The 24042-nt window shown below is 36.6% G+C and overlaps 3 protein-coding genes across 9 annotated transcripts in view; 1 reads left to right on the plus strand and 2 right to left on the minus strand.

Annotated features, from left to right (window-relative positions):
- Positions 1 to 5: 5 nt before the first annotated feature.
- On the minus strand, positions 6 to 4022 carry eri1 (exoribonuclease 1). The gene is made up of 7 exons (XM_079898702.1): positions 3682 to 4022; positions 3132 to 3292; positions 2829 to 3045; positions 2606 to 2689; positions 2051 to 2160; positions 753 to 867; positions 6 to 612 (listed from the first exon to the last, which is right to left on the minus strand). Exons 1-7 carry the CDS (start codon positions 3763 to 3765, stop codon positions 370 to 372), a joined length of 1014 nt encoding a protein of 337 aa, XP_079754828.1. The 5' UTR covers positions 3766 to 4022; the 3' UTR covers positions 6 to 369.
- An 82-nt stretch (positions 4023 to 4104) lies between these two features.
- Positions 4105 to 8790, minus strand: ppp1r3b (protein phosphatase 1, regulatory subunit 3B). 4 transcript variants are annotated; one of them, XM_079846497.1, is made up of 2 exons: positions 8544 to 8693; positions 4105 to 6364 (listed from the first exon to the last, which is right to left on the minus strand). In XM_079846497.1, the coding sequence occupies exon 2, from the start codon at positions 6331 to 6333 to the stop codon at positions 5452 to 5454; it is 882 nt and encodes a 293-aa protein (XP_079702623.1). In that variant the 5' UTR covers positions 6334 to 6364; positions 8544 to 8693; the 3' UTR covers positions 4105 to 5451. The 4 variants fall into 4 exon arrangements, 3 of the variants coding, with proteins under 3 accessions (XP_079702623.1, XP_079702624.1, XP_079702622.1); XM_079846498.1 differs by having other exon boundaries at positions 4444 to 6364; positions 8685 to 8790; XM_079846496.1 differs by lacking the exon at positions 8544 to 8693 and adding an exon at positions 8225 to 8404 and having other exon boundaries at positions 4444 to 6364.
- Positions 8791 to 12802: 4012 nt separating this feature from the next.
- tnksa (tankyrase, TRF1-interacting ankyrin-related ADP-ribose polymerase a) overlaps positions 12803 to 24042 on the plus strand; it is a 99653-nt gene continuing 88413 nt past the window's right edge. For all 4 annotated transcript variants that reach the window (XM_079847747.1, XM_079847748.1, XM_079847749.1 and 1 more), the window contains exons 1-2: positions 12803 to 13304; positions 14592 to 14816. In XM_079847747.1, the coding sequence (XP_079703873.1) occupies positions 12854 to 13304; positions 14592 to 14816 (676 nt within the window). In that variant the 5' untranslated portion in view covers positions 12803 to 12853. The remainder of the gene's footprint in view (positions 13305 to 14591; positions 14817 to 24042) is intronic.

Below are 24042 nucleotides of genomic sequence, written 5' to 3' on the forward strand. Positions count from 1 at the left end.
TGTCATCATAAAAAAATGTTTTATTGGCAATAGAATACAAATTGAGCTTTTCAGTTTTTTAACTGATGTGCAACAAAGATGAATAAAAGCAACGCACAATTATTGATCACCCATCAGCCCTTTTGCCAGTAGCTTCTGTTTCAGTTCCTCAAGCAAGTTTCAAAATACAGTACATAAACCCAATTAGCTGTAAAGGTGAAGCACAGCCTCACCCCACTGATCTGCTATGATGTAAGCTTTTGCAGCAAAGAAATCAAACACATTACTGGAACAATTTAAGTAAACCTAGATCAGTTTGTCCCAATGACATAATGACAGGTTTTCATGTTTGTCCACATTAAGCAATGTTTGTTTTGGGAAAGAGTCTTTTTAGTCTCTTTTCTTGGGCATTTGTGGTGCTAGGGCTCCTTCAATAGGGGCAGAGATGGGCACGCTCCGTGGTTCTCCTGAATGCATGCACTCGTTCACCCGCAGCTGACAGCCGTCCTTCAGCATGTGGATGGCAATTCTGGCAATGTTGCGGGAGTCATCTAGACCACAGTGAGGACGTCCGTCATACTGCATACCGAGATTCTCCAACATGCAGATTAGTTTCGTCTGAGTACGAGCAACCTGAGAGAGACAGGATGAGATGCAGGAAAACCTCAGAATTTTTTTTTAAATGTAATACTCAAAAGCCAACTTATATACAATTTAGATATCCTTCTATGGTTGTGTAAGGAATCATGAGGAAAATGAACATGAAAACAAACCTTATAAAAGTTTCCATAAGACTTTCTGATATTGATCCATTTTCTGGCAAACTGTGGGAATCTGATTTGACTCAGTTTGCATTGGGTATGGAGAAATTTTCCCATGTCCCATGACCTAAACAGACAAGATAGTGAGCTGTACGATATATTTTGCTCTGCAACAGGGGCAGTTCTAGAACCTTTTTAGGAGGGCTTCAGCCCACCTGTCTGTCTTCTCAGCCTCCTGAAAGTCACCTATCTGAACGATCGGGCCAGTGCTGCTTACTCAAGAAAGTTGATCTATTTCACGTGTTTTCAAGTCTTGTCAGTTTCAACACTCAAGCGATTTTAAGCCATTCAAGCGCAAGACGCCACGAAAGAGAACTCAATGTGTTCCTTGCGCACCGTGATAGACATTTCACACCTGAAGCTTGCATACAATAAGCCGCCTCTCAGACAGCACTTCTTGAGCAAATACACAAAATTGTCAAAATGCCCATCTTGACAAGTACCCACGTAAATACAGTAGGTTATGTCTTAGTGAAGGTAAACAATTAAGAAAATATTGGATGTGTTTCAATGTAACGGATCCATGCATTATGACTTCATAATCACTTAACTTGTTTCCTATGTTGATAATGTTAATCAAACAACAAAAGAAAAAGAGATAATCGCTGCTCTTAACTAAATATCTTCCTTATTTTATTATTGACTGTTTACTTGTCTTTAATGTTTGAACTTTATATTGGTTAGGCTAATAGGCCATTCGTTTTCGCTGTGATCGTAAATTGGAATCGAGAATTTTTAAATTTCACTGATATTTAAATCTTGGTATTGTAAGGTTAGGTCAAAAACAATGAAAGCAACAACTTACTTTATTTTTTAGGCAGGGCCAGTGAATGTTTTGGCAGGGTAAGTAAATATCTGATCAACTGGTCCAACCAATCCTTAATGTTTTAGCTAGTTAACAGTTATGCTTAATTATAATAATGATATGATGGCAATTTTCTGTTAGTCGAACAGTAGCGTACACGAGTACTGATTTGAACTGGACTGCAGAAAGACTGGTATCATTATATCACTCATAACATTTTTGTATTGACTTGGTACCAATTTAAGTGCTGGTAGGCTACCTTTGACTTACTATAATGGTAATATAGTGGTGTCAATTTACAAAGAGGCACCTCTTAGGAAATGGTGTTTTGCTACACATTCTCACTGAGGGCGAAGCCACCCTGAGGACGAAATCCTAGAACAGCCCCTGCACTGCACAAAGACATTTTAAGCATGACTTTAATAACATTCAGTTTCATCCTTACCCATCTGTCAAAAATGTATATTTGTACTTTGTTCCAAGTTCTTTTTCCTGTAGCCAAGAAACTGCTCGCTTTAGAACTTGATTGAATGTTTTCGCCTCATCCACCATTTTCTGGAAAAAAAAAAGTTGAAAATCAAATATGAGTTTGAGCAATTGCTTAATATTATATTAGACTAAAGACAGAACTATATAGATGGCATAACATTTGCCGTTAAAATACCATTTTAATATATTTTAAAATATAATTTAATCCTTTTCAGCATTATTACTCCAGCTTTAGTGTCACATGATCCTTCAGAAATCATTCTAATATGCTGATTTGGTGCTCAAGTAAGTAACATTTCTTATTATTATTAATTTTGAAAAAAATTTAACAGTTGAAATAGAAATCTTTTATAAATATTTTATGTGTCACTTTTGATAAATATAATGCATCCTTAATAAAAATATTTCTTTCTTTCAAAAAGCAAACAAACATACTGACCATAAACTTTTAATTGTATTGCAAATAACTCAAATGGTTATTTCATTCAGTTAGCAGTTTGTTAAATCTTGCCTGTGTGATTCCGGTAAGTTTCACACAAAACTCGGAGAGCTCTGGGTTCACCACTGGCTTCACATACTCCTGAAATGAGTCTACCTGTAATGACAGTAATGGGATTACAAACATTAACTAGTAAATCAATCCTACAACATTTCACTAAACTCAATGTATGGTATCATGTTTGCCTGGCAAGAATGAAGCACGCGTATGCCAGACTGTTCCCTCACCAACTCACAATCTCCAATGTGCGCGTGTCGATCAAAACAATGGGGAACTCGATGATTTCATGGAGGTAGTCAGGTGGGTTATTCTCTTCACATGTTGCTTCAAAATCCACCACACAGATGTAGTCAAAGTATGCATGACTGTTTCCATCTGCAGCAGTTGAATGCATCAGTTTTTGCCTTTTGTAGTAACTTTTGAGGCGCTTCCTCAGGACATCCTTAACACCACTGAAAAGACCATAAAGAAATGAATAGTACAAGTGAATTTGAAGTAAATAGTAGGTTAAATAACCATAAAAAAAAGTTCTCAATACCGTGGGTCAAGCTTCAGCTCGACACATTTCGCACGCATCTCATCTCTGTTCATTCGGTTAATGGCGCCGTTTGCCATTGCGATCTCTTTATATACTGGATCACTGAAATCTCCCTGTTTTGGGGATGGAGGATCCTGCTCCTCATTTTTTTCACAGGAAGCCTAAATGTAAGACAAAGGAATGCAACATAGCAATGAAATGCATATTTCTACTAAATATTAGTTTTAAAAAAAAGAACACCTAAAATAAGCATACTCTCTTCAGTGTTTCCCAGTAATAATCTAGGTGGGAGAAATATGTTACTACTTACAGACATCATTTTAACACTTAAAAATTTAGTAATTCTTTTACCATAGAATACCAAGTAATTCTTTTACCATACTATAAATGTTTAGTAATTAAAAAATGATTAAAACCCACCCAAAAATTACATAAAACGTTAATAATGCATAAAAAATGATCTCTTTCATTATTTAGCAATCTGTCACAACAATTTATGTTACTGTCATTAATTTTACTAAACCGAGACTGTCAGTGTTTATATACTCACATTTGGGCCGCGCTGCTCCTCCTGATCTCCCCCAGACGTTGAAGTCTTATTTGCAGGTTGACTGGTTTCTTTCAGCGACTCCATCAGTTGACAGTCTAACGTTAACGTTAGTTCATTTCAGAAACACTGAAACACACATTTGGTTTCGCGCGTTCACGCTCCCTGTCTCTTTTAACCTAACGTCAGTCCACTCCTTTTCTAATTTTACAACCCTAAATGCTTGTCTCAATGTCTCGTTTACTTTGAAAACATTTTACTTAAGATTAGCGACTGTAGCTGAAGAATTAAACTTCTCTCTGCTTACCTAGTGTCTTGAATGTGAGGCGAGCCAGGCAACTGACGTCGCAGGGCGCACAGGAAGCCGTCATTGAAAAGTCGAACAATTACAAAATAGAAGCCCCTCTCAAACTTTTCTTTATTTTTGTAAAAACGGTTTATTCATGGTTATTTTGTTAATGTACGCCTACTAGTCTTTCAATAAAATAATAAATATAAACCGAAATAAAAAATTTCCGAAATAAAAACAAGTAATTTGTGTAACATTATCCTATCAGAAGTTAATACAGACTTAACTAAATTTGCTTGATAATGCTAGTATATTACACGTCATATTTAAAATAATCAAAACAGTGCATTACTTCAGGCATTCAAACATGTAAAATGGATACATTTACCAACAGGTATTGACAGTTCATGATAAACATCTTATCACGACTGATGTCATCCTACTTCTACAGGTAAAACTAGTCAAATAAGTTGTTTGCTTTCATATGACAATATTTTATTTGAAGTTTTCAGTGACTATGAACATTTAAAACATTGCATTAAAATGCACATAATGAACATACCTAATACCATGAACATACCTGATACCATCAAGAGAACTTTATAACATCTTTAAAGTGGTTCTGACAAACTTTATATTCACATTAAAACAATGCAATTTAAAATAGGTGACAAGAAATTAAACACTGCAACATAATAAAGTGCATACATTAGAGAGAGAGAAAAAAAAGACAATATACATGAACTTCCATCACTATTATCATAATCATGTTGTGCAGTCAATTACAGTGAGAGTAAGTCAGTCAATTAAAATACAGAAATACAAACACATTTAGAGTCTTTCATTAAAAAAAATTAGCTGTTCAGGAAAGAACAAAAAACGACAAATTTGCATACATGCATCTAGTCCATCTCGGATTTCACATTTCTGGGAAAAACACTTTCTTTTTGAGTCATTCTGTCTTTGCTCTTGGCTCAAGAAAAGAAAAAAAGAATGCTAACAATTTTTCCTCAAAGAAATAATTACTTGTGAACAAAACTTTATGGTCATGATTACAGTTTAGCAAATATCCTGGCCTGCAGATTCACTTACACTTCAATTAATTTACACTGTATTATTTTATAAAGGTCCATGCAAATCCATACAAAACCAAAAGAACATTCACACAACCCTGCACAGAAACTAGCATCAATGCAACTGACAAAGAATTGGAAAATAAACAGAAACTTATCCTTGTTATTACATTCGCATTGCACCATGAACAATATACGTTTTAAAAATTGACTTGCATTTTTGGACCACATAATCTATTTTTGATCATAAATATTTCATGTGTCCTCAGAGCTTTACAATCTGACAAGTACTTGAACAAGAGGCCAAAGAACAACAAGTTGCTGTGTTTTTTAAAGTAGCACTTTAAAGAGGCATTTATCACAATGTCTGGTGGATATGTGTACAGGATAAACTGCCCCAAAAGTAGATTCTTAGTAATACGGACCAATGTCTTCATATCCAGCATAGCTTGGCCAATTGGGAAAAATTCCCCGAGAGCATCTGGGGCTGCCAAAACGGTCAAAATGACCATCCCAATCATTCATCCCATATCGCTGATGGCCATCGCTTGAGTCATTTGAACTCTTCTTCAGTGCTGAATGAATGATTCTGTAATTCTGTCCTTGGTTGTTATCCCAGAACGTGATGCCATCGACCTCATAGCAAATGGCAAACTCAACATGTTCATGTGGCGGCATCTGATCAGGCAAACCAGCTTCGAACGAAAAGGTGTCGCGGTTTGAGCCGGTGTAAGTGTCCTTTATGTACTGGCATTTGATGTCTGTGTGGCTCTTCCAAGTGTCAAAGGTAATGCGAAGCTGAACAGACTTCTCGAAGGAAAGGTTTTTAACTTTAACCGTTCCCGCTATAGATTTTTCCTTAAGCATGCAGTGTTCGAGGCAAACGTGATCATTCTCTATACGTTGACGAAACTTCAAGTAATCTGCAGATGGCTGGTCAAAGTCGAGAGTTAACTTGTCCTTCCTTTCTGATAAAGTCAGAGAAGGGCTAAAGAACTGCTCGATATTGGTTGGGATGTCAATGGGGTCATCAAATTCAGAAAAGATCTTCACCACCGTCAGGGCGAGGCCCTTGTGATCAGCAAAAGATACTTGTTTTTTGGCCCTGCTAGGTTTTGCCAAGGGTGAGCTGATTCCATTCAACTCTGATTGCTCCCTAGAAGATCTAAAACTTAGTTTGTTACTTTGACACGGGTGTAGACATGGCTGCAAGGGCCTGCTGTATTTTGATACCCTTGGGTTCAAGTACTCTTCATTTGTCAGATAAATCGGCATGGCCAGCTCGATTGGCATGGTGGATTTGTTGGGAGGGCAGCCACGTGCACTGAAAACACAGAAAAGTGTATTAATAACCACATTAAGAGAGTGAGAAAGGTCTATCCAGGTCTGTGAAGGTTGGTTGAAAACTGATGAATTTTTTTAAATACATGACTCTTTTCACACTTTTACTTTAATGTAGCACAGCATGAAGTCCTTGATATAAACTCAGAGTATGATATAATTAAAACATTATGCACAGCGCGCACAGCTTAATATAGACTCAGAGTGAAATAATTAAGCATTATGCAAAAGATTGCAGTAAATAGGTCAAACAAGTTTATCTTATCTAGAGGCCGGAGAGGGGGCATGGACTTGGACTGCAAGAGGATATTGAGCACCCTCTAGTGTTCATGATTTATAATACATTTAATTCAAAATGATTAAAAGACAGAAATCTTGATGTTTACAACAAAAATGCCTAATTTTCTGAGGAGATATTATCTAAGGCTCATTGTTTAGAAAAAGCATTTTCAGATTGGGGAGTGTTCAGATTAGAAATGAACTATTAAACATGAGCAGCACCCACCTGTGGTGTCAGTAGATGTTTAAAAGAGTATTAACAGGACAAAATACAATTGATATGTAACATTCACAAGATTTTCATCTACATTAAAATCTACTAATGCCATGACTGTATACACTAATCTATACAGTATTTGCCACAACTGAGAATAACTAATCCATACACACTGTATGTTGGTCCATTTTGTGCCTTTTTATATTTGTTCAGAACGTAGGCTCACTATTGGCCGACGCTGATCATGTGTGTGATGCTGGCCAATAGTGAGCCTACGTTCTGACGTACAACACAGAAGCACTGCGCTGTTACACTACGTGAACTCAGAGGCCCACACAGAAGAAAATGAAGTTGAATAAAGTTGGGGGTTTTTTGCGCACAAAAAGTATTCTCGTCGCTTGATAAACTTATGGTTGAGCCACTGTAGTCACTTGGACTATATTTTAAACATTGTCTTTACTAACTTTCTTCCATAGGCTTCTATGGGATCGAAACTTGCCGGCCCAGAAAGTTAGCCGGCAAGTTTCGATCCCATAGAAGCCTATGGAAGAGTGAGACAGCTCTCAGATTTAATAAAAAATATCTTAATTTGTGTTCCGAAGATGAACGAAAGTCTTACGGGGTTGGAACAACATTAGTGCGAGTACTTACTGACAGAATTTTCATTTTTAGGTGAACTAACCCTTTAAGGCCTACCGTATTAAAATCTGAAGAAAGTCTGCAATGTCTACATTTAGTGTCTAATAGGCCCATGCCATGTATAATAACCAAAATATGTGTGGGCTGGACTTGATTTCGTCCATCGAAAATTGATTGGATCATTTGTTACAGATGATTTCTTCCCGCCCTCGCGGAAGTAAAAACGTCAACCGAGAAGATTACAAGGGCACATGAAAAAAAAAAAAACCAAAATAATAAGAGTGACCACGGAAAAATCATTTATAACAAATACTACAATATTCCATAAAAAAACACAATAATTTACCATTTTGATTGAGCATTAGCTGCAATCCAGTAGAGGGTAGGTTGCAACAGTGGCACTAAAGTTTACAGTAATTTACACGAAGTAATAATAAGTAACAGGTTTAAAAAAAAAAAAAAAAACTTTGTATTTGTAGCAGGCAAATCTGGGAATACAATTTCAAAGTTTGCGACAAATTGAATTAAAACGTGTTACAAAACGCCCAGGTCTTACCTAGGCTACTAGCTTGTATCCATACACGGTCAGGAACAACGAAACATTGTTCCGGACTGTCTTGGCAAAGCGCGAGATAAACTTTAAAACAAATAGTGCATTGAAATAACAGGCAATGACAAGTATTTTGAAATAAACAGTGCGATTCACACCTGTTGGAGCTCATTTGCAGTTGCAACTTTCGTCCGGGTCCAAAATATCATCTTACTGCTGCTACACCGTTTATTATAATTTTTTTTTAAAGTGTTAAGCCTTTGCGTCCTCTGTTGTTTTGCGTGCATGCTCTTCCTGGTTTGTAGTGAGCACGACCGTTTACTAAGTTTCATAGCTCCCTTAGATTAAAAAAAAAAAAAAAAAGAAAAAAAAAAAAAGCCCTACATGCTGCAACACGAATCAATGCATTTGTAATTCTTTGCGTACGCTTTAAAAGTATCACTAGGAAGCAAACTGTGACCATAAGTTAATGCATACCTGTGTTACGACATTTGAATTAGGTCGAACTTCTTCCTCAAGCCCAGTGTCTGCGTCTTGTTCACGAGAGTAATATGCTCGTGCTAATATGTGTGCGGCATGAGTGAGCAACTGAACTTTACCGGCACCAAAATTACTTACATTTCTGCCGACGATCAGGCCGTGTTCACGTGAACTATCTGTTTGGACCAATCACAACAGGCTACAGGGGCATGCACGCACCCCATGCTGATCAATGTCATGCCACGTGACTGAAAGGACTGGTGGTCAGTGGGCCATGTCTGAAGGTTACTAACCCTGTAAAAAAAAAAAAAAAAAAAATTATATATATATGCACCACTTTTCCTACCATGAACATAAACCAACAAACTTCATCATACTTTAGCCTTCTATGACTACTGTAGATCCTTTTTTTTTTTTTTTTCGGTTCATTGTATTCTGGAGATTATTGAAGAGCTGTGTTTAAAATATGTTGCCATTGAGGCTGGTGAGAATCGTAAAGCAAAGGGAAGCTGTTGTCTCATGTAACTGATTTCTTTTCCACACCCAAAGTTTTGTCTACTTGTTTCTGGCCTTCACTTGCATAAATCAATCTAAAATGAGTGTCCAACATGCCAATTTGTAGATGAAGTAGATGAAGTCTACTTGTAGTCACTTGTAGATGAAGTCAAAGGAACATGCAAAGCCTGGAAAGAAAAATACACAAGGAATGCATGTTGGTCAGTTGTGTGCATCACGTCTGTTAAGCAGAGTTTTTGTTCAAACATCCTTTCTATTCTCCCATGAGCCATGTGGATCATTTAGTCCAGTCAGCAGAGCCTCTACAATGTCTCTGAAAAGCTCAGTTATCAGTCTCTTTGCTATTTGTTATCTTAATGCACATCGAAATCATATAATTACAATCACTACTCCCGAAATCAAATACTTATAGTACGCGAAAACAGTACGGCAACAAACTTGTATTCGAATACATGACATTCGAAAAACAGGCGAAAAGATGACCTACTACTTCCGGCGAGATTCTGAAGTGTGCATTCAATGGGCACTTTACTATCCCATGAGGCCACGGGAAAGGATTTATGAATGGCAGTGAAGCGACACAACTGACGCTGGTAGGTCACGTGACAGTCACAATATGGCGGATGTAGTATGTCCGAATTTCATTCATACAACTCATATTCATACTATATAAAAAGTACTTTTTAACGGTTGTGAAGCAAGTTCAAATTCAAATGTTGGACTTACTCTGACAGTATGCCATTTCAGATGCGCCGTTTGTTTTGGGGACAAGTAGAGGAACTTTATTCACTTTTTTTGTCACAGAATGGAAAATGAGAAGTTATTTATCAAGGAACTTAGTAAAATGGTTTTGCATCTTTTTATCTTTCTACATTTCAGGCTAATTAGTGGACTCAATTAAGACTATATCATTTGTCTCTCAAAGAACTGTGCATCCTGTCAGAATTATCCGTAGTTTCAGTACGGAGACATGTCACATTGGGACACTGTAGTATATCTTATCTTGTTGCCACAACTGATGTACAGATAGTGCGGAAAGTCCATAGATAAATCCAGATCAAAGAAACCCAACATTTGTAACATTTTCTGCACAATCAGCAGAAAAGGTGAAGTGGTTTTAGCCACATGGGTTGTGAAATAGTGAGCTAAAACAGACTGTAGAGAAGGTTAACAGGAGAACAGCTGTTCAGGCTTGTTCATTCTGAATCAATATAGATCTAAAGGTGACAAAAAGAGTTCAAATGAGAGTCATGCTGCTTTTTGTGGAATATGTTTGATCATTCAGTATAACAAAACAAAATGTCTGAAAGAAAATATATTTCTGTATGGTATTGATTTGTGATTATGCACCCCAATATGTCTTTCAGACAAAAACACAGAAATTGTCTTTAACATCCTGACAATGATTTGAATTACAACAGCTGGAAGTTGTGCTTAGTTGGAAAAGTATTTTTAAACATGTGTACTGGACACTTAAATTACAGCTTGTCATATAATATCAGCTGTCATTTAAGTGTCCAGTAGGCTATGTCCCATGAAAAACGGCACCTCTGAATTTGTAAAGTGGCCACAGGAGGTCATTTATGAACCCCTGTGACTGACAGAACAGGGTGACAAAACCCATCAGGTGGACAGAAATGTAGCAGCTGTAACAGCGTTTTATACTTAAAATAATAGTTTTAAAACAATTTAATGCATTTTTCATGTTATCAGCATAACAAATTAAGGAAAATTTTAACTTAAAAAACTAAAACCAAAATTTAGAATCTGATGTCCGAAATATCAAACTTTTAATACGTAGCCTAATTACTCCACAACTATTTAAAAAGCATGTTCTACAATACAGTGTGAATGTGTGTTGTATGTTTCTTTATTATTTTTCAAAATCCTAAACTTTCTGTTTATTTCTAGGTTTAAATTAGATTTACAACCTTATATTTTCAATTTGGTCTTTTGGACCAGACTGTGCATATAGATATTTTGACAATATTTTAGACTCTCTTGAACATGAAGAGAAAATCAAATAGCTTTGTAAACAGTAACGTTGGACTGTGTGTGTGATAAGAGGGCCATGCATCTCACGCAAACATTGTCATTATGTAACAGGCATCAAAAAAGCAGAACCTTAGATAGGTCTAAGCACAGGAACTTCAAATGTTCATCCCGGGCTAGTGTTTCAGCTTGGGCGACCAAATATTTCCAAACAGCTGAGAAAAAGAACTCTCATCATCCCAGGGTGCAACAGTGAGGTAACCACTTTCACTAGCCTGTACAAACAGTTAAAACAAAGTTACAGAAGGGGAATCTGCTGTTTTGTTTGGTCAATATTGGATCAGTGATGGTTTAGTTGCCCAATAAGGGTCAAAGAAATGAATAACAAGGATTTTTATAAACAGATGCTAATACATCCAAGACAGACTTTGAGCCATGTTTTTGGACTTGATATTGTAAACAGAAGTATGTTGATCTGTTATGGTTATGTGCAGGTTATGTGCTTGACGAATCATACAACTATTGTAGTCCTTCAACATCCACTTTGTTAAGACAATGTTAGCCACAGATCTTATTTTAAACATAAATCGAAAATCAATTTATAATGCACTAATCCCTGGTAAAATAAAAATAAAAAGATTACGATGGTTTGCTGGTTTTAGCTGCTCTGTCTCATTAGACAACTGGTTTTAGAGGGGTTTAGGCACTTTTTAACTGGTTAGGCACTGGGAAACCAGCTTATAGGGATAGTTCACTAAAAAATTCTGTCATTAATTACTCCCTCATGTCGTTCCAAACACACAAGACTTTCGTTCATCTTCAGAACACAAATGAATATCTTTTTAATGAAATCAGAGCGATTTCTGTCCCTCCATTGACAGGTTCACAACTACCACTTTGACACTTCAAAAAGTTCATAAAGAGATTGTAAAACTAATCCATATGAATTGAGCAGTTTAGTCCAAATTTTCTGAAGAGACACGATCGTTTTATACGATGAACAGATTGAATTTGGGCTTTTATTCACATATAAACATTCATTACCTCACACAGTTATGGTAAATGGAAGCTCAAACATGTTCGCTTGACATACAAGAACCAATGAGGTTCATTCTCGTGTTATGCAGCACGTTTGAGCTTCAGCAAGAACCAATGAGGTTTATTCTCGTGTTACGCAGCACGTTTGAGCTTCTTTTGAGCTCTTCTTTTGAGTTCTTTTGAGCTTCTGTTTATGTTCGCTGATCAATGTTTATATGTGAATAAAAGCCTAAATTAAATCTGTTCATCATAGAAAGCGATCAAATCTCAATTTGGACTAAACTGCTCTGTTCACATGGATTAGTTTTATGATCTATTTATGAACTTTTTGAACTGTCAAAGTGGTTGTTGCGTAGCTGTCAACGGAGGGACAGAAAGCTCTCAGATTTCATCAAACGATCTTCATGTGTTCCGAAGATGAACGAAAGAGTCTTACAGGTTTAGAATGACATGAGGGTGAGTAAATTTTCATTTTGGGGGGAACCATCCCTTATATTGTTTGTCTTTATCATTTAGGTAACAGTCTATTTTCATTCCACTTTGCAGAGCTTTATCATTTCTTTTAATTTTATTCTGCACAATATATTTCTGTATGAATCTTTATTTGTTTCATTTTTATGTGGTTACCTTGGTAATAAGTCACAGAGCTCAAAATATTAATTTATCCTTTTTTATCATTTGAAAGCGGAAGTTTTATTCTGGCACTTCCCGGAAGTTCTCCCCGACTGTTTTCGCTGCCAGAGGGGGATCTGTGTGCGAAAATGGCGACGTCTCGTCGCACTACCCAGCAGCAACAACAACAACAAAACTTATCCTCCCCACCAAGACCCGATTCCAGTCCCCTCACGCCTCTGGAATCACCCACCGACACCGGCTGCCTTGCAGTTGGTGGGGAGCCGGAGAGCATCAGGGAACCGGAGATCACTGCTGATATTCCCGCTCCGCTCCTCAGCACCAGCAGCAGCAGCAGCTCCAGCTCGAGCAGCACTAGCTCGTCTACCACCGGCGGGGGCAGTAGTGCGGGCTCCACTCCCGACTCCGGTAGTGCCAGTCCTGGAGGCAGCGGCTGCGGGACGAGTGGGGCTTTCAGGGAGCTGTTTGAGGCCTGCAGGAATGGGGACGTGTCCCGGGTGAAGAAACTGGTGGATTCGGTCAATGTAAACGCTAAGGACATGGCTGGGCGCAAGTCCACCCCACTTCACTTCGCTGCAGGTAAATACAAATACAGCAATGTTTGCGATCAATCCCGACCTGGATAGCAGACAGGTAGAAGGTTTAGGTAGCTAACGTTAAATAAACGGTAAAGGAAACGGGGACAAGGGGAATAAGGGAGAGTTTGGCCAAGTTGGCCAACAGGGCAATCATGTAACATCTAGTACAGAAAGTTAACCATTCTGGGAGCTAGGCTATATTTGTCTGCTCGTGTTTGTTTACGTGTGATGCGCTGCCCGAAAGTGAATAAAGTTCAACATACAGACTAAAGAAAACGTAATACACCGGCAAATAATCTTTAAAAGTAATAAACATCGTAATAAAGTTACAATATGTAGCCTACTCCAATTTCCAAAATAAATGTTCACTTTGATTCACAACGTACGACAAAGTGAAACCGGACCCTCGTATGTTACTTGAAAAATTCCAGAGCTGCCAAATCCCTTTTAACATAAATGTGGAAACGTTATTATTATTGTTGTTTGTGTATGGGAAAATATATATTATATGCATCTAATTGTCACGTTATTATACCATTATTCAGTGTTGGAAATATAAACCTGGACATTTTGCTTAAGCGAATTTCAAAACTATGTTTATCAAATTAATATAATTTTAACATGAACATTTCTATATACATATTCATTTTTAATTTTATGCTCAGTTTGAAACTCTGCAGAATGATTTTTAAAAATCCTTATCCAGTAATCACAAATGGCTGGATATCTTCTTTAAAGACCCCATGAAATCACAATAGGGGTTTTGTGGATTTTATTTCTTGTGTGCTTGTTTAGAGGCTATTTAAATACAAACAGAAGAGCCATTTGATATGTCCCGCCTCAACTTCCTGTTGCAGTAGGAAATATGTCCACACAGACAAGAAAACTGCTCTTGTTAAGCCATTTCATGGGGTGATTCAGTTACACCAGGACTTAAAAAGTGTTATCTCCAAAATGTGTTTCCTCTATATGTGCTCAAATTAATATCTTGTGAGCACACTCAGCACAGGGATATTATTAATGGAATCTGACGCTTTAAGGTGCTTATATTGCATTGTTTACTTAAAATGATATAATAATCCTTGTACACACATTAATTGTCATTATGGTCTATTGCAAGAAACCGTTTTTTTTCTATCCTGTAGTTTTCTCAGTTTTAACATGCCAAACCAAAATAAAGTTGTTGTTTTTTTCTGTTGAAACAGGCTTTTCTTGGTCGGCATGACTGATATGCATGTTACCTTGTAGAGATAAAAGAGCTTGATTAACCAATATTTTTGTCTCTCAGGTTTTGGAAGGAAAGACGTTGTGGAGCATCTCCTGCAGACGGGGGCGAACGTACACGCACGAGATGACGGAGGTTTGATCCCGCTGCACAACGCCTGTTCCTTCGGTCACGCTGAGGTGGTCAGTTTGCTGCTTTGTCAGGGAGCCGATTCCAACTCCAGAGACAACTGGAATTACACTCCGCTCCATGAAGCTGCCATTAAGGGCAAAATTGACGTATGCATTGGTAAGTACCTCTTCTTGTGTCTCTTTGACTAAGGTGATGGTACACTGTTAAAAAGAAAGGTTGCGTATAAAAGTATTTGGCATCTATGGTTCCACGAAGAACCTTTAACATCCATGGAACCTTTCCATTTTACAAAAGGTGCTCTATAGTGGACAAAGTTTTTTTCGATTTTTAAAATGTTCTTCGCACTAAGAAAAAAAAATGGTCACAGATACCCCTTTTCCACCAAGAAACCGGCTGTAAAATTATTTTAATAATGGTGCCGGCTGGTGCCGGTTCGCTGCCTACTCGCGAACCAGTTCTTTGTGTTTCGACATCCAAAGAACCGGTTCTCGGCCAGGAAAATTGATTCCAAAGCAGCACCAACTCTTTGCTGGACTAGAACCGTTCTTTTACCACGTCATGCTTATGTCGGGGGCTGGGTTATTGTCGAACTTCTTCTCGAACATAACCTCCGTCTATAGTAATCCAGACGAGCAGCGCAAGTGTTCTAAACGTCTTCTTCTGACCACAATATAGGATCGCAAAGCCAGGAGAAACATTTGCAGAAAGACGATGTAGTCAGCCATTGTAATTGTTATGCTTGAAATTGGCGCAAGCGTTTTTGGGAAAGCTAAGACGTATGGCAACTAGGGGTGTGACGGTTAGTATATAACCGTGAGACCAACGGTTATAGTCGAACACCGTCATTAGATTTTTATAACCGCCAAAACCGTGTTATTAAAATATTTTTTACAAACATTTTTTATCATAGAGAATGTTTAAACACTAATTAAAAACAATTGCTAACAGTCTGTCATTAATGGTCTACGTCATTTCCAACTGTATTTGATTCTTTGCCAAGTACCAACGCAAGTTTTGTTTTGTAAATCGTCAGACATAATTTTTACCACTTCATTAAGTTTTTCTTTAGAAAGCCTTTCTTTAAATAAATTAGACAATATAATAACCGTGACATTGAGGCGACAACGCGCCGCGTTCACTTGCATTGCATTGTTAAAAGCCTTTCTTTAAAGCGAATTTCGTTTTGTACAAATTGTATCTTAATTTTAATAAATGTTTCATCAACCAATTGCACGTATTTAATAAATAAAAAGCAAATGACAATATAATAACCGTGACATGGAGGCTCCGATGCGCCGCGTTCACTTGCATTACATTGTGAACTAGAGCGCATCTCGTCGTAAATGAATGAAGCTCAGCGTAGGCCTATGCCTCATACATTAGCATTAAATATCTTTGCTGCATCCTTTCTAGAACAGACAAGGGCTTTCTTGCGGCTCGCATCAGCAGAGCATTGCATCGTCCATAGACCGCAAAACAATCAGCGGATGGCGGGCGGGTGCGGCTTTGAAATTTGGTCAAAAAACGTTGGTGCGGATGATGAGTTTTGTGATGCGGTTGCGGACGAAATAATACCCCATCCGCGTATCTCTATCGATAACAACATTGAACACTACACAATACACAAATATAAATTTTATTTTTTTTCATTTAGGCGATCAAATAGCTAATCAGTGTCTGCTCGTTTATTCAAACTAAGTTGTCCTATAACAGACGAACCCCCCCCCCCCCCCCCCCCCCGACGGTTATGTTACGAACCGTCACATTTGACTCACATCATAACCGTCATCACCAATTCTGAAACCGGCACACCCCTAATGGCAACGTACACAGTGTACACGTAACGACGTCGTTCACTGGGCTCTCTAGTCAGTGGAAAAACAAACAGGTTCTGAGAAGGTTTGCAAGTTGAACCAACTTTGAACCAGCACCAGTTCCGAACCAGTTCTTTTTTGGTGGAAAAAGGGTATGAAAGGTTCTTTGGAGAACCAAAAATGGTTCTTCTATGCCAGTGCTGTGAAAACCCCCTTTTGTAACCTTTATTTTTAAAAGTGTATATTGTCCAAAAAGTTGGTTTGTGCAACCTCAAACGTGTTTTGCAAGTAGAGTGTGCTGGTTTGGTTTCAGTTGGAGGACATGTTAGCTCTGTAGATTGAGGAGACGAATGGAATAATCTCGCCTTAGTGAATTCTGAAGATGTATGACTTTAATTTTTCCTGTGTTTTGCCTGAGGAACAGTTCTCAATAAGGGTTAATCATGTGGCATTCTTCTTGATTAGCCGTGGTGACTGACGCTATTACACAGTGTTCACTCATTAATCAGATCTTTACTGCTTGGTATTCATGAGAAATTTAACATTGCATCTGAGGGGTGAAGAGGGCCAATATTGTGGCGATGGAATGTCGTTCAACGTTTTTCATTTTCTCTTTCCTGCATCACAATGGGCAGATCATGGAATAATCTGCTCAATGTGCTTCCCAGTCTTTGTTTTAAGTGATTAGGCTGTGGATTTGTGTCTAAGTTTGTTTCAAAAATGAAAAGGGTATTTTAATTTGTATTGTAGTTATGTTTTCTCCAATTTTGTTCCAAAAGTAGTCTACTGCTTGTGGCAATTTTATCCAGAGTGCCCACTTGCTACATTTTTAGCATAATCCAATTAAATGGGACAAATTCCAATTGAAAACTTTGTGATAAGAATTATCTGCGCAATCTCGGGGAGAATTCAGAGGCCTGAGGACACATATGTAATTTCACATCTCTCAATCTGAAAAGATTGAAGTAGATGTTCTCTGCCTTTTATCTTTGTACTTGTTCATTTGGAAAAAAAAATATTTTGGAGAGTTTTAGACCGACTGAGTCATTTTTGTAGATCAGGTTAGGATCAGGACTCAGCTGGAAATAAAACTTCTGTCCTTGAGATATTTCAGATTCAATATTGATCATAACATTCTGCAAGATAAGCCATACAAAGTAAAAAAGTTCAAATTGTAGTGATATGCTGTTGCAGGTAAAGCAGCTGGTTTGTTTTTGTTTTTGTCAAGAGGCAACCTCTGTTCAATGTCTCGATTGTTGCTGTTGTCTCTGGTTGACACCCTAATTGTTCTTAATCCTCAGGCTTGGTTGGTTTTAGATAGAGTAACTCTACCAAAATAAACATTTAGCATTACTAGGATGTTTAAACATGCCTAACTAGAAAATGTGTTTAATTCCAGACCGCATTATATGGCTAGTTTTGGCTTTGATTAGATTCTATAATACATAAAAGACTAGTTCACTCAGGTTAGGTTTTTTGAATGTTTTTATATAGGCCTAGGCTAAACTAGGGATGTCAATTTTCACAAATTCCCATGATCGATCATCGTTTAAATAAACGATCAATTAATCGTTAGCCTTAAGAACGTGTACGCTCTTCATAGAACAACGCACTGAAAACGGCTACTAAACCCAATGAATTCACAACGATTTAATAAAATAGTGTTCTCATGTTATGTAATATGACAGTCCCAATCATAGTTATTATTAGTCGTGCATTGCTGTTTGAGCTGCGCGCTGAATGAACACCGGTAAACTGGAGCACTTTGCTAGCGCGTTATTTAACTCAAAGAAACGCATCCTATATGAGATTAATGAGATATATACAAAATAAACATAATATTACAAATTATATCTGCAGAAAATGACGCAAATGCAAAAGTGAACTTGAACTAAGTTACGTGCCATTCAGAATGACTCATGTTGTGGCCACGCTCTTCCTGGAGAAACGCGATGAAACACGGCAACTAAACCCAAATAATTCACAATGTTTTATTACATTATTGTTCTCTCTATAATTTTATGTAATATGACAGTCCCAATCATAGTCATTATTAGTCAGTTTGATCTGCGCGCGCTGAAGCTGAAGATGATCACCGTACACTTTACTACAGTGTTAATTCTTAAACAAATGCATCCTATATGAGATAAATCAGAAATAGATAGGCCTACACAAAATAAACACAATATTACAACTTGTATTTGCACAAAACAAAAGGCTGCGAATGCTAACGCAAACTTGTAGTCATGATGGGGTGTAAAACTACTCACTGCTCCTAATGTTTGTGCACTAACTTGGATGGGTTAATGCAGAGGACAAATTCTGAGTATGGGTTGCCATACTTGGCCTTCACATCATGTCACTTTCACTAAAGAAATCTCTCTCACACACACACACACACATATACATATATATATATATATATATATATATATATATATATATATATATATATATATATATTAAGGCTGTCAAAAATAACACATTAATTTATGTGATTAATTACATTTGCACACATGCACTCTGACTCTACAGTTCAACATTTTGGGGTGGGTAAGGCTATATTTAATTAATCAAAATTGCAGTAAAAACAATAGTAGTATTGTGTAATATTATTACAAACTGGTTTCTATTTTATTTTAAAATGTAATTTATTACTGTGATGACAAAGATTAATTTTCAGCATCATTACTCCAGTCTTCAGTGTTTCATGACCCTTCAGAAATCATTCTAATATGCTGATTTGGTGCTCAAGAAACATTTCTTCTCATCAAAGTTGAAAATTGTCCTGCTGCTTAATAGTCTTGTGGAAACTGTGGTTCATTTTTTCAGGATTATTTGATAAATAGAAAGTTTAAAAGAACAGCTTTTATTTGAAAACTTTTGTAACAATGTCTTTACTGTCATATTTGATGACATGCACATTGCACACACTGGATATATATTTGAGAAATGCAAATTATGGATTAAAAAATAAAGCTTGATTATATGTGCATTTGCTAGTCCAAGTAAAATCACAGTACCTTTAACCCTTGTGCACTGTTCGATTTCTGTTTACGGTCTGTATGATCCAGGTCAAATTGAAAGCCCTCATTGGATTCAATACAATTCTCCAAAAATCACAAAAAAACATACAATCAGGTATACATAATTCACTTTTAATATCAATACTTTTCACACATTACAAAGAATACATTTATGATTTTATAAAAATGTTTTTAACCACTATTTTTTAAGACTGGCCCTCCCCCACACCTGTGGGACATTAGTGATTACACATTTATACCTATAATATCTTAGTCTAAAGCCTAAAGTAATCTTGACAAACTATATATCATTTGAAAGCTTTCAGACTCTAGTTTTCATATTTGGTGACTGTTTTTCAAAATAAATGAAAGACCAGTAGAGAAATAGGGATATATTCTGTGCTAAACTATAAAGCAAGCCCTGGTTCTTTCCGTATGTTTTTTATGTGGGTTTTAGAGGTTGAATTCAAATCAAATATTAACATTACTGCCCAAACTACTTCTGAATAGGATGCCTACTTTATATATTTAGAAAATTATGGAAATATAGGTATATGGTTCAGATCACTCAAACCATGGAAATCAGAGAGTCTTTATATGCTCACCAGTGGAGTCTGGATGTCATCTAGTGCGAAAAGCTTATTACTGCACCCAAAACAAATCTTACTGAAAGTTTAAGAGATATCAACCTTAAAATAGGCACATAACTTGTTCAGATATTTAGCTTTTATTTTCTTGAAATTTTAGAGTTGAACATGTTTTGTAAATTATATTTTTACATTTGACTTTTTTTTAGTTTTTTTTTAGTTTTTTAGTTTTTTGTTACTTTTACAATTTTTTTTTTTTTTTACTTAGCTCTGACATACAACAGAGAAATGTTTATTTTTATTTTTATTTTGGGTCTGTACAGTTGCTTTTCAACAGTATATAATAATAATGTGTCAAATTGACCCACAAACAGCAAGATCATATACAATTTCTGTATGCAAATTTCACAACACACCTTTGAAACTTGAAACTTTGTATGCATGTTAATGACCCTAAATGAGAAAGTCACAAAATTTCAAGAAAAATAACAGGTTAGATAGTATTTCAGATAGCTTGAAAAAAGAAATGATAGCTAATTTTTACCATTTGTGGCTGACAAACATTTTTACAGTATTGAAATAACTGGGAAACAGCTCCTTTTTTACCTTCACCAGGGTAGTTAAAAACCAAAATAACAAAATATAACCAAAATATTATTTTGGGTTGGTACAGTTGCCTTAGAACGTTAAAATATGCAGGTCAAATTGACCCATGCACGAACGTCACAAACGTAACAGAAATTATGAGTGTATGTCAAAACACATCAGCATGTTGAAACTTTGCATGCATGTCCATGACCCTAAATGAGAAAATGTCACAAAATGTCAAGAAAAAAAAACATAGGTTAATCGGTGTTTCCGACAACTCAAAAATCAAAATGGGTCAAATTGATCCGCAACATAACACAAGGGTTAGAGTTGATGCATTTTTTATTAATTTTTTTCGTTTTCTAGCTTGCCTCACAAATAATAGATTAACACAAATAATAAACAGCACTAGGCTAGTTTGGTCCCTTTAGATTTTTCATGAATACAAGCTTTTTTCCTATCAGATCTTCATCCTTTCTGAACCCAACAAGTGTTGTCACCTCTGCCCTTTGCTCATAATAAATAAATAATTAGCATTCCCTCTGCTAATTAGGATTGCTGCTGGTCTCCACTCATTAAATGTTGCGCCCATCAGCCCAAAGCTGCAGGGAGGCAGTTTGAAATTAGAGGTCGTGTCGTCATTCCTTGCCTCAAAGATGGATGGCGGTAATGGCGACAGCATGTTTTTAAATTTTTTTTCTCTACTTCTCCACCTCACTCCTGACTTTTCTTCTTAGTGAACAAGTTTAAACTCCACACTCTCATAGCCTTGAGCCGTAGCTGTCTCCACTCCTAGGGATGAAATTAAAGATCAATAAATCGATTAATCATGAACGAACGAGCACACCTTCAATCTCAGATAATATGTGTGCATGCCCGTGTGCGTGTTTGCGAGCCCCTCAAGTCGTTTCTTTCATTCCCATCTGGGGTTATCAAGTTGCTAATGATTTCACTTGGCACTAATGGGCATTTTCACCGTTGTCTAAGTATGTCGAGAAATTTAATGAACGCAGCTTGCAGAGATGGCTGTGTCTGATATGTGTGTGTATCCAAACCTCTCTGAATCCTGTTAGAACAGTGGGGATTTGTACATGCTTATGCATTAACCCAAGCACCCATGTTCTCTCTGAAGCTCTCAGTTAATCAGCCCTCTCAGTGTTCGGCCATAATTACTCTACTCTGATGATCACACTCCATCCACCAATTACTGCGCACGCGGCAGCCGCTGTTTATTCAGAAGGTCCTTATGACCAACTGTAGGTCTCTGCGCCTGTTTTAATGCTGTTTCTGTGGCCCTTTCCTTTGTATTCTGAGCAGCATGCATTTTTTTTGGCTGGTTTATTTCAGGGTCAGTGACATGTAAGATTGTCCGTGAGAAAGAAAAGAAATCAGTGTGTAATTTAAAGCAGACTTACCACATTTTTAAAATGTACTTTTTGAAAAACTTTAACACTTTTGATGAAAAGGTTCAGTCTGCTTCTGATATGTCATGTGATGGTTGTAGCGATCATATAAAAAGTACATGTTCAAGTGTACACATCTTGATTATTTTTTTATTTTTCATGTTGAAAGAATTTTTTGTTATTTTTTACATATATCATTAATTATTAGGGCTGGGTATGCATTAGAGCTGGGTATTGACACAAATTTCACAATTCGATTCGATTTCGATTCACAAGCTTGCAATTCGATTCGATTTCGATTACGATTCAATTCGATTCAATGTTGATTATTTTGGATATCAGGTACAATACAGTGCAAATTTTCTTAAGGAAAACAAATCTCTTAACTATTATTGTAAACTATGGGAGTCAGTTGTAGCCTATAGGCTTCATTAGCCTATTATAATATTGAAGGTAAAAATTAACTGATTTGTATACAAACACTTAAAATACACTTATACACTTTATAATAATAAAGTTATATGAAATTATATAAAAATTTAAATGGTGGCTGTCATAAACTTTCCAGATGTATTCAAACATGCATTAAATATTGAAGAACATTAAAAATTATAAATATGTAATATGGTGCATATATTTAACAAAATGCTCCTCTCTAGAGTTAATTTTTCTAGCTGACTAACGAGTTTATGGTCATTGGATATGTTTTTTCTGTAGTAAATGTGACGTACATGACATTGTTTACTGTTTACTGGAAAGTTAACGTCTTTGAAACACTGATTGAGCGATTCCATGTGACATGATACGGACTTCGATAAGTTGTACTCTATCTTTTAACACACTTTCAGATGCTCATTCATGTTTATTTCGCGCGGTAACTGGTGTTATTAATGCGGAAGAGAAGATCACGTGCTACTCTCGAGCTGAGCTGCGCCAGAGCGATCTCACGCCACAGCGCCAAAACGGTAATTATGTTTTTGAATTTCGTAAGAAAATGGACGTAATTTTAAATCTGAGACTTTGTTTCATATCAATAATAACAAAGCACAAATATTATTGCGATTTATTGGATGGGATGCTCGCAACAATGTTCCATTCATTCATCAACTGAAAACAGGATGACTAATCGATCCTTGGGATTTAAGAATCGATATCGTTTCGTAAAAATGAGAATCGATTAAAATCGAGAAATCGATATTTTTTACCCAGCCGTAGTATCCATACAGATGCCCTGATTCGATCTCGATTCGATTTGATTCTTGATTTTCAATTCGATTCAGTAAATTCAATGATTCAATTTTCACTGGCCCCACCACAAAAGAAGTAATGAATGAATTAAGTAGTTATTGTTTTTGTTGTTTTTGACCCATGTATTCTTGTATTGTTATAAATAAGGTTATGACACCCAAATTTTTAGATTCCAGTGAAATTTAACAATATTCGATTCCAATTTCGATACCACAGCTAAAACTACTTGCTAATATAAATTTCAAAGATTATCCTAATAAAAACAAGTAAACAGTCATTAATAAAAAAGAACAAATAATTAAACCACAAGCATTAACACCAATAAATAAATACAATAGAACAAAGACGCAAATGAAATAATCAGTGCTTTTAAGGTTTTTTTAGGGAGGTCTCACAGTAGACATCTTCACTGTCCAAATTAAATAGCCTAAAGGTTCATCCTAAAGTTACAAAAACGTTATTCAGTGAAGAGCAGGGAGTGATATCTTTGTCTTTGTTGTTTGATTAACATTAAGAACACAGACCGCAGCAGGAATATTAGGCTGCTGTCACTTTAAGACTAATGCACGGATCCAATATAATGATGCGTTCTTCCTCTACTGTTTACTTAAGCCATAACTGACTATGTTTACTTGGATACTCGCAAAGGCGGGCATTTTGACCAGCCCTATTAATTATTAATTCATAAATATGTTTTTGGGAGTCGCACCAAATGA

Source organism: Squalius cephalus, assembly GCF_949319135.1.
Source record: "Squalius cephalus genome assembly, chromosome: 17".
In the NCBI taxonomy this organism is placed as follows: domain Eukaryota; kingdom Metazoa; phylum Chordata; class Actinopteri; order Cypriniformes; family Leuciscidae; genus Squalius; species Squalius cephalus.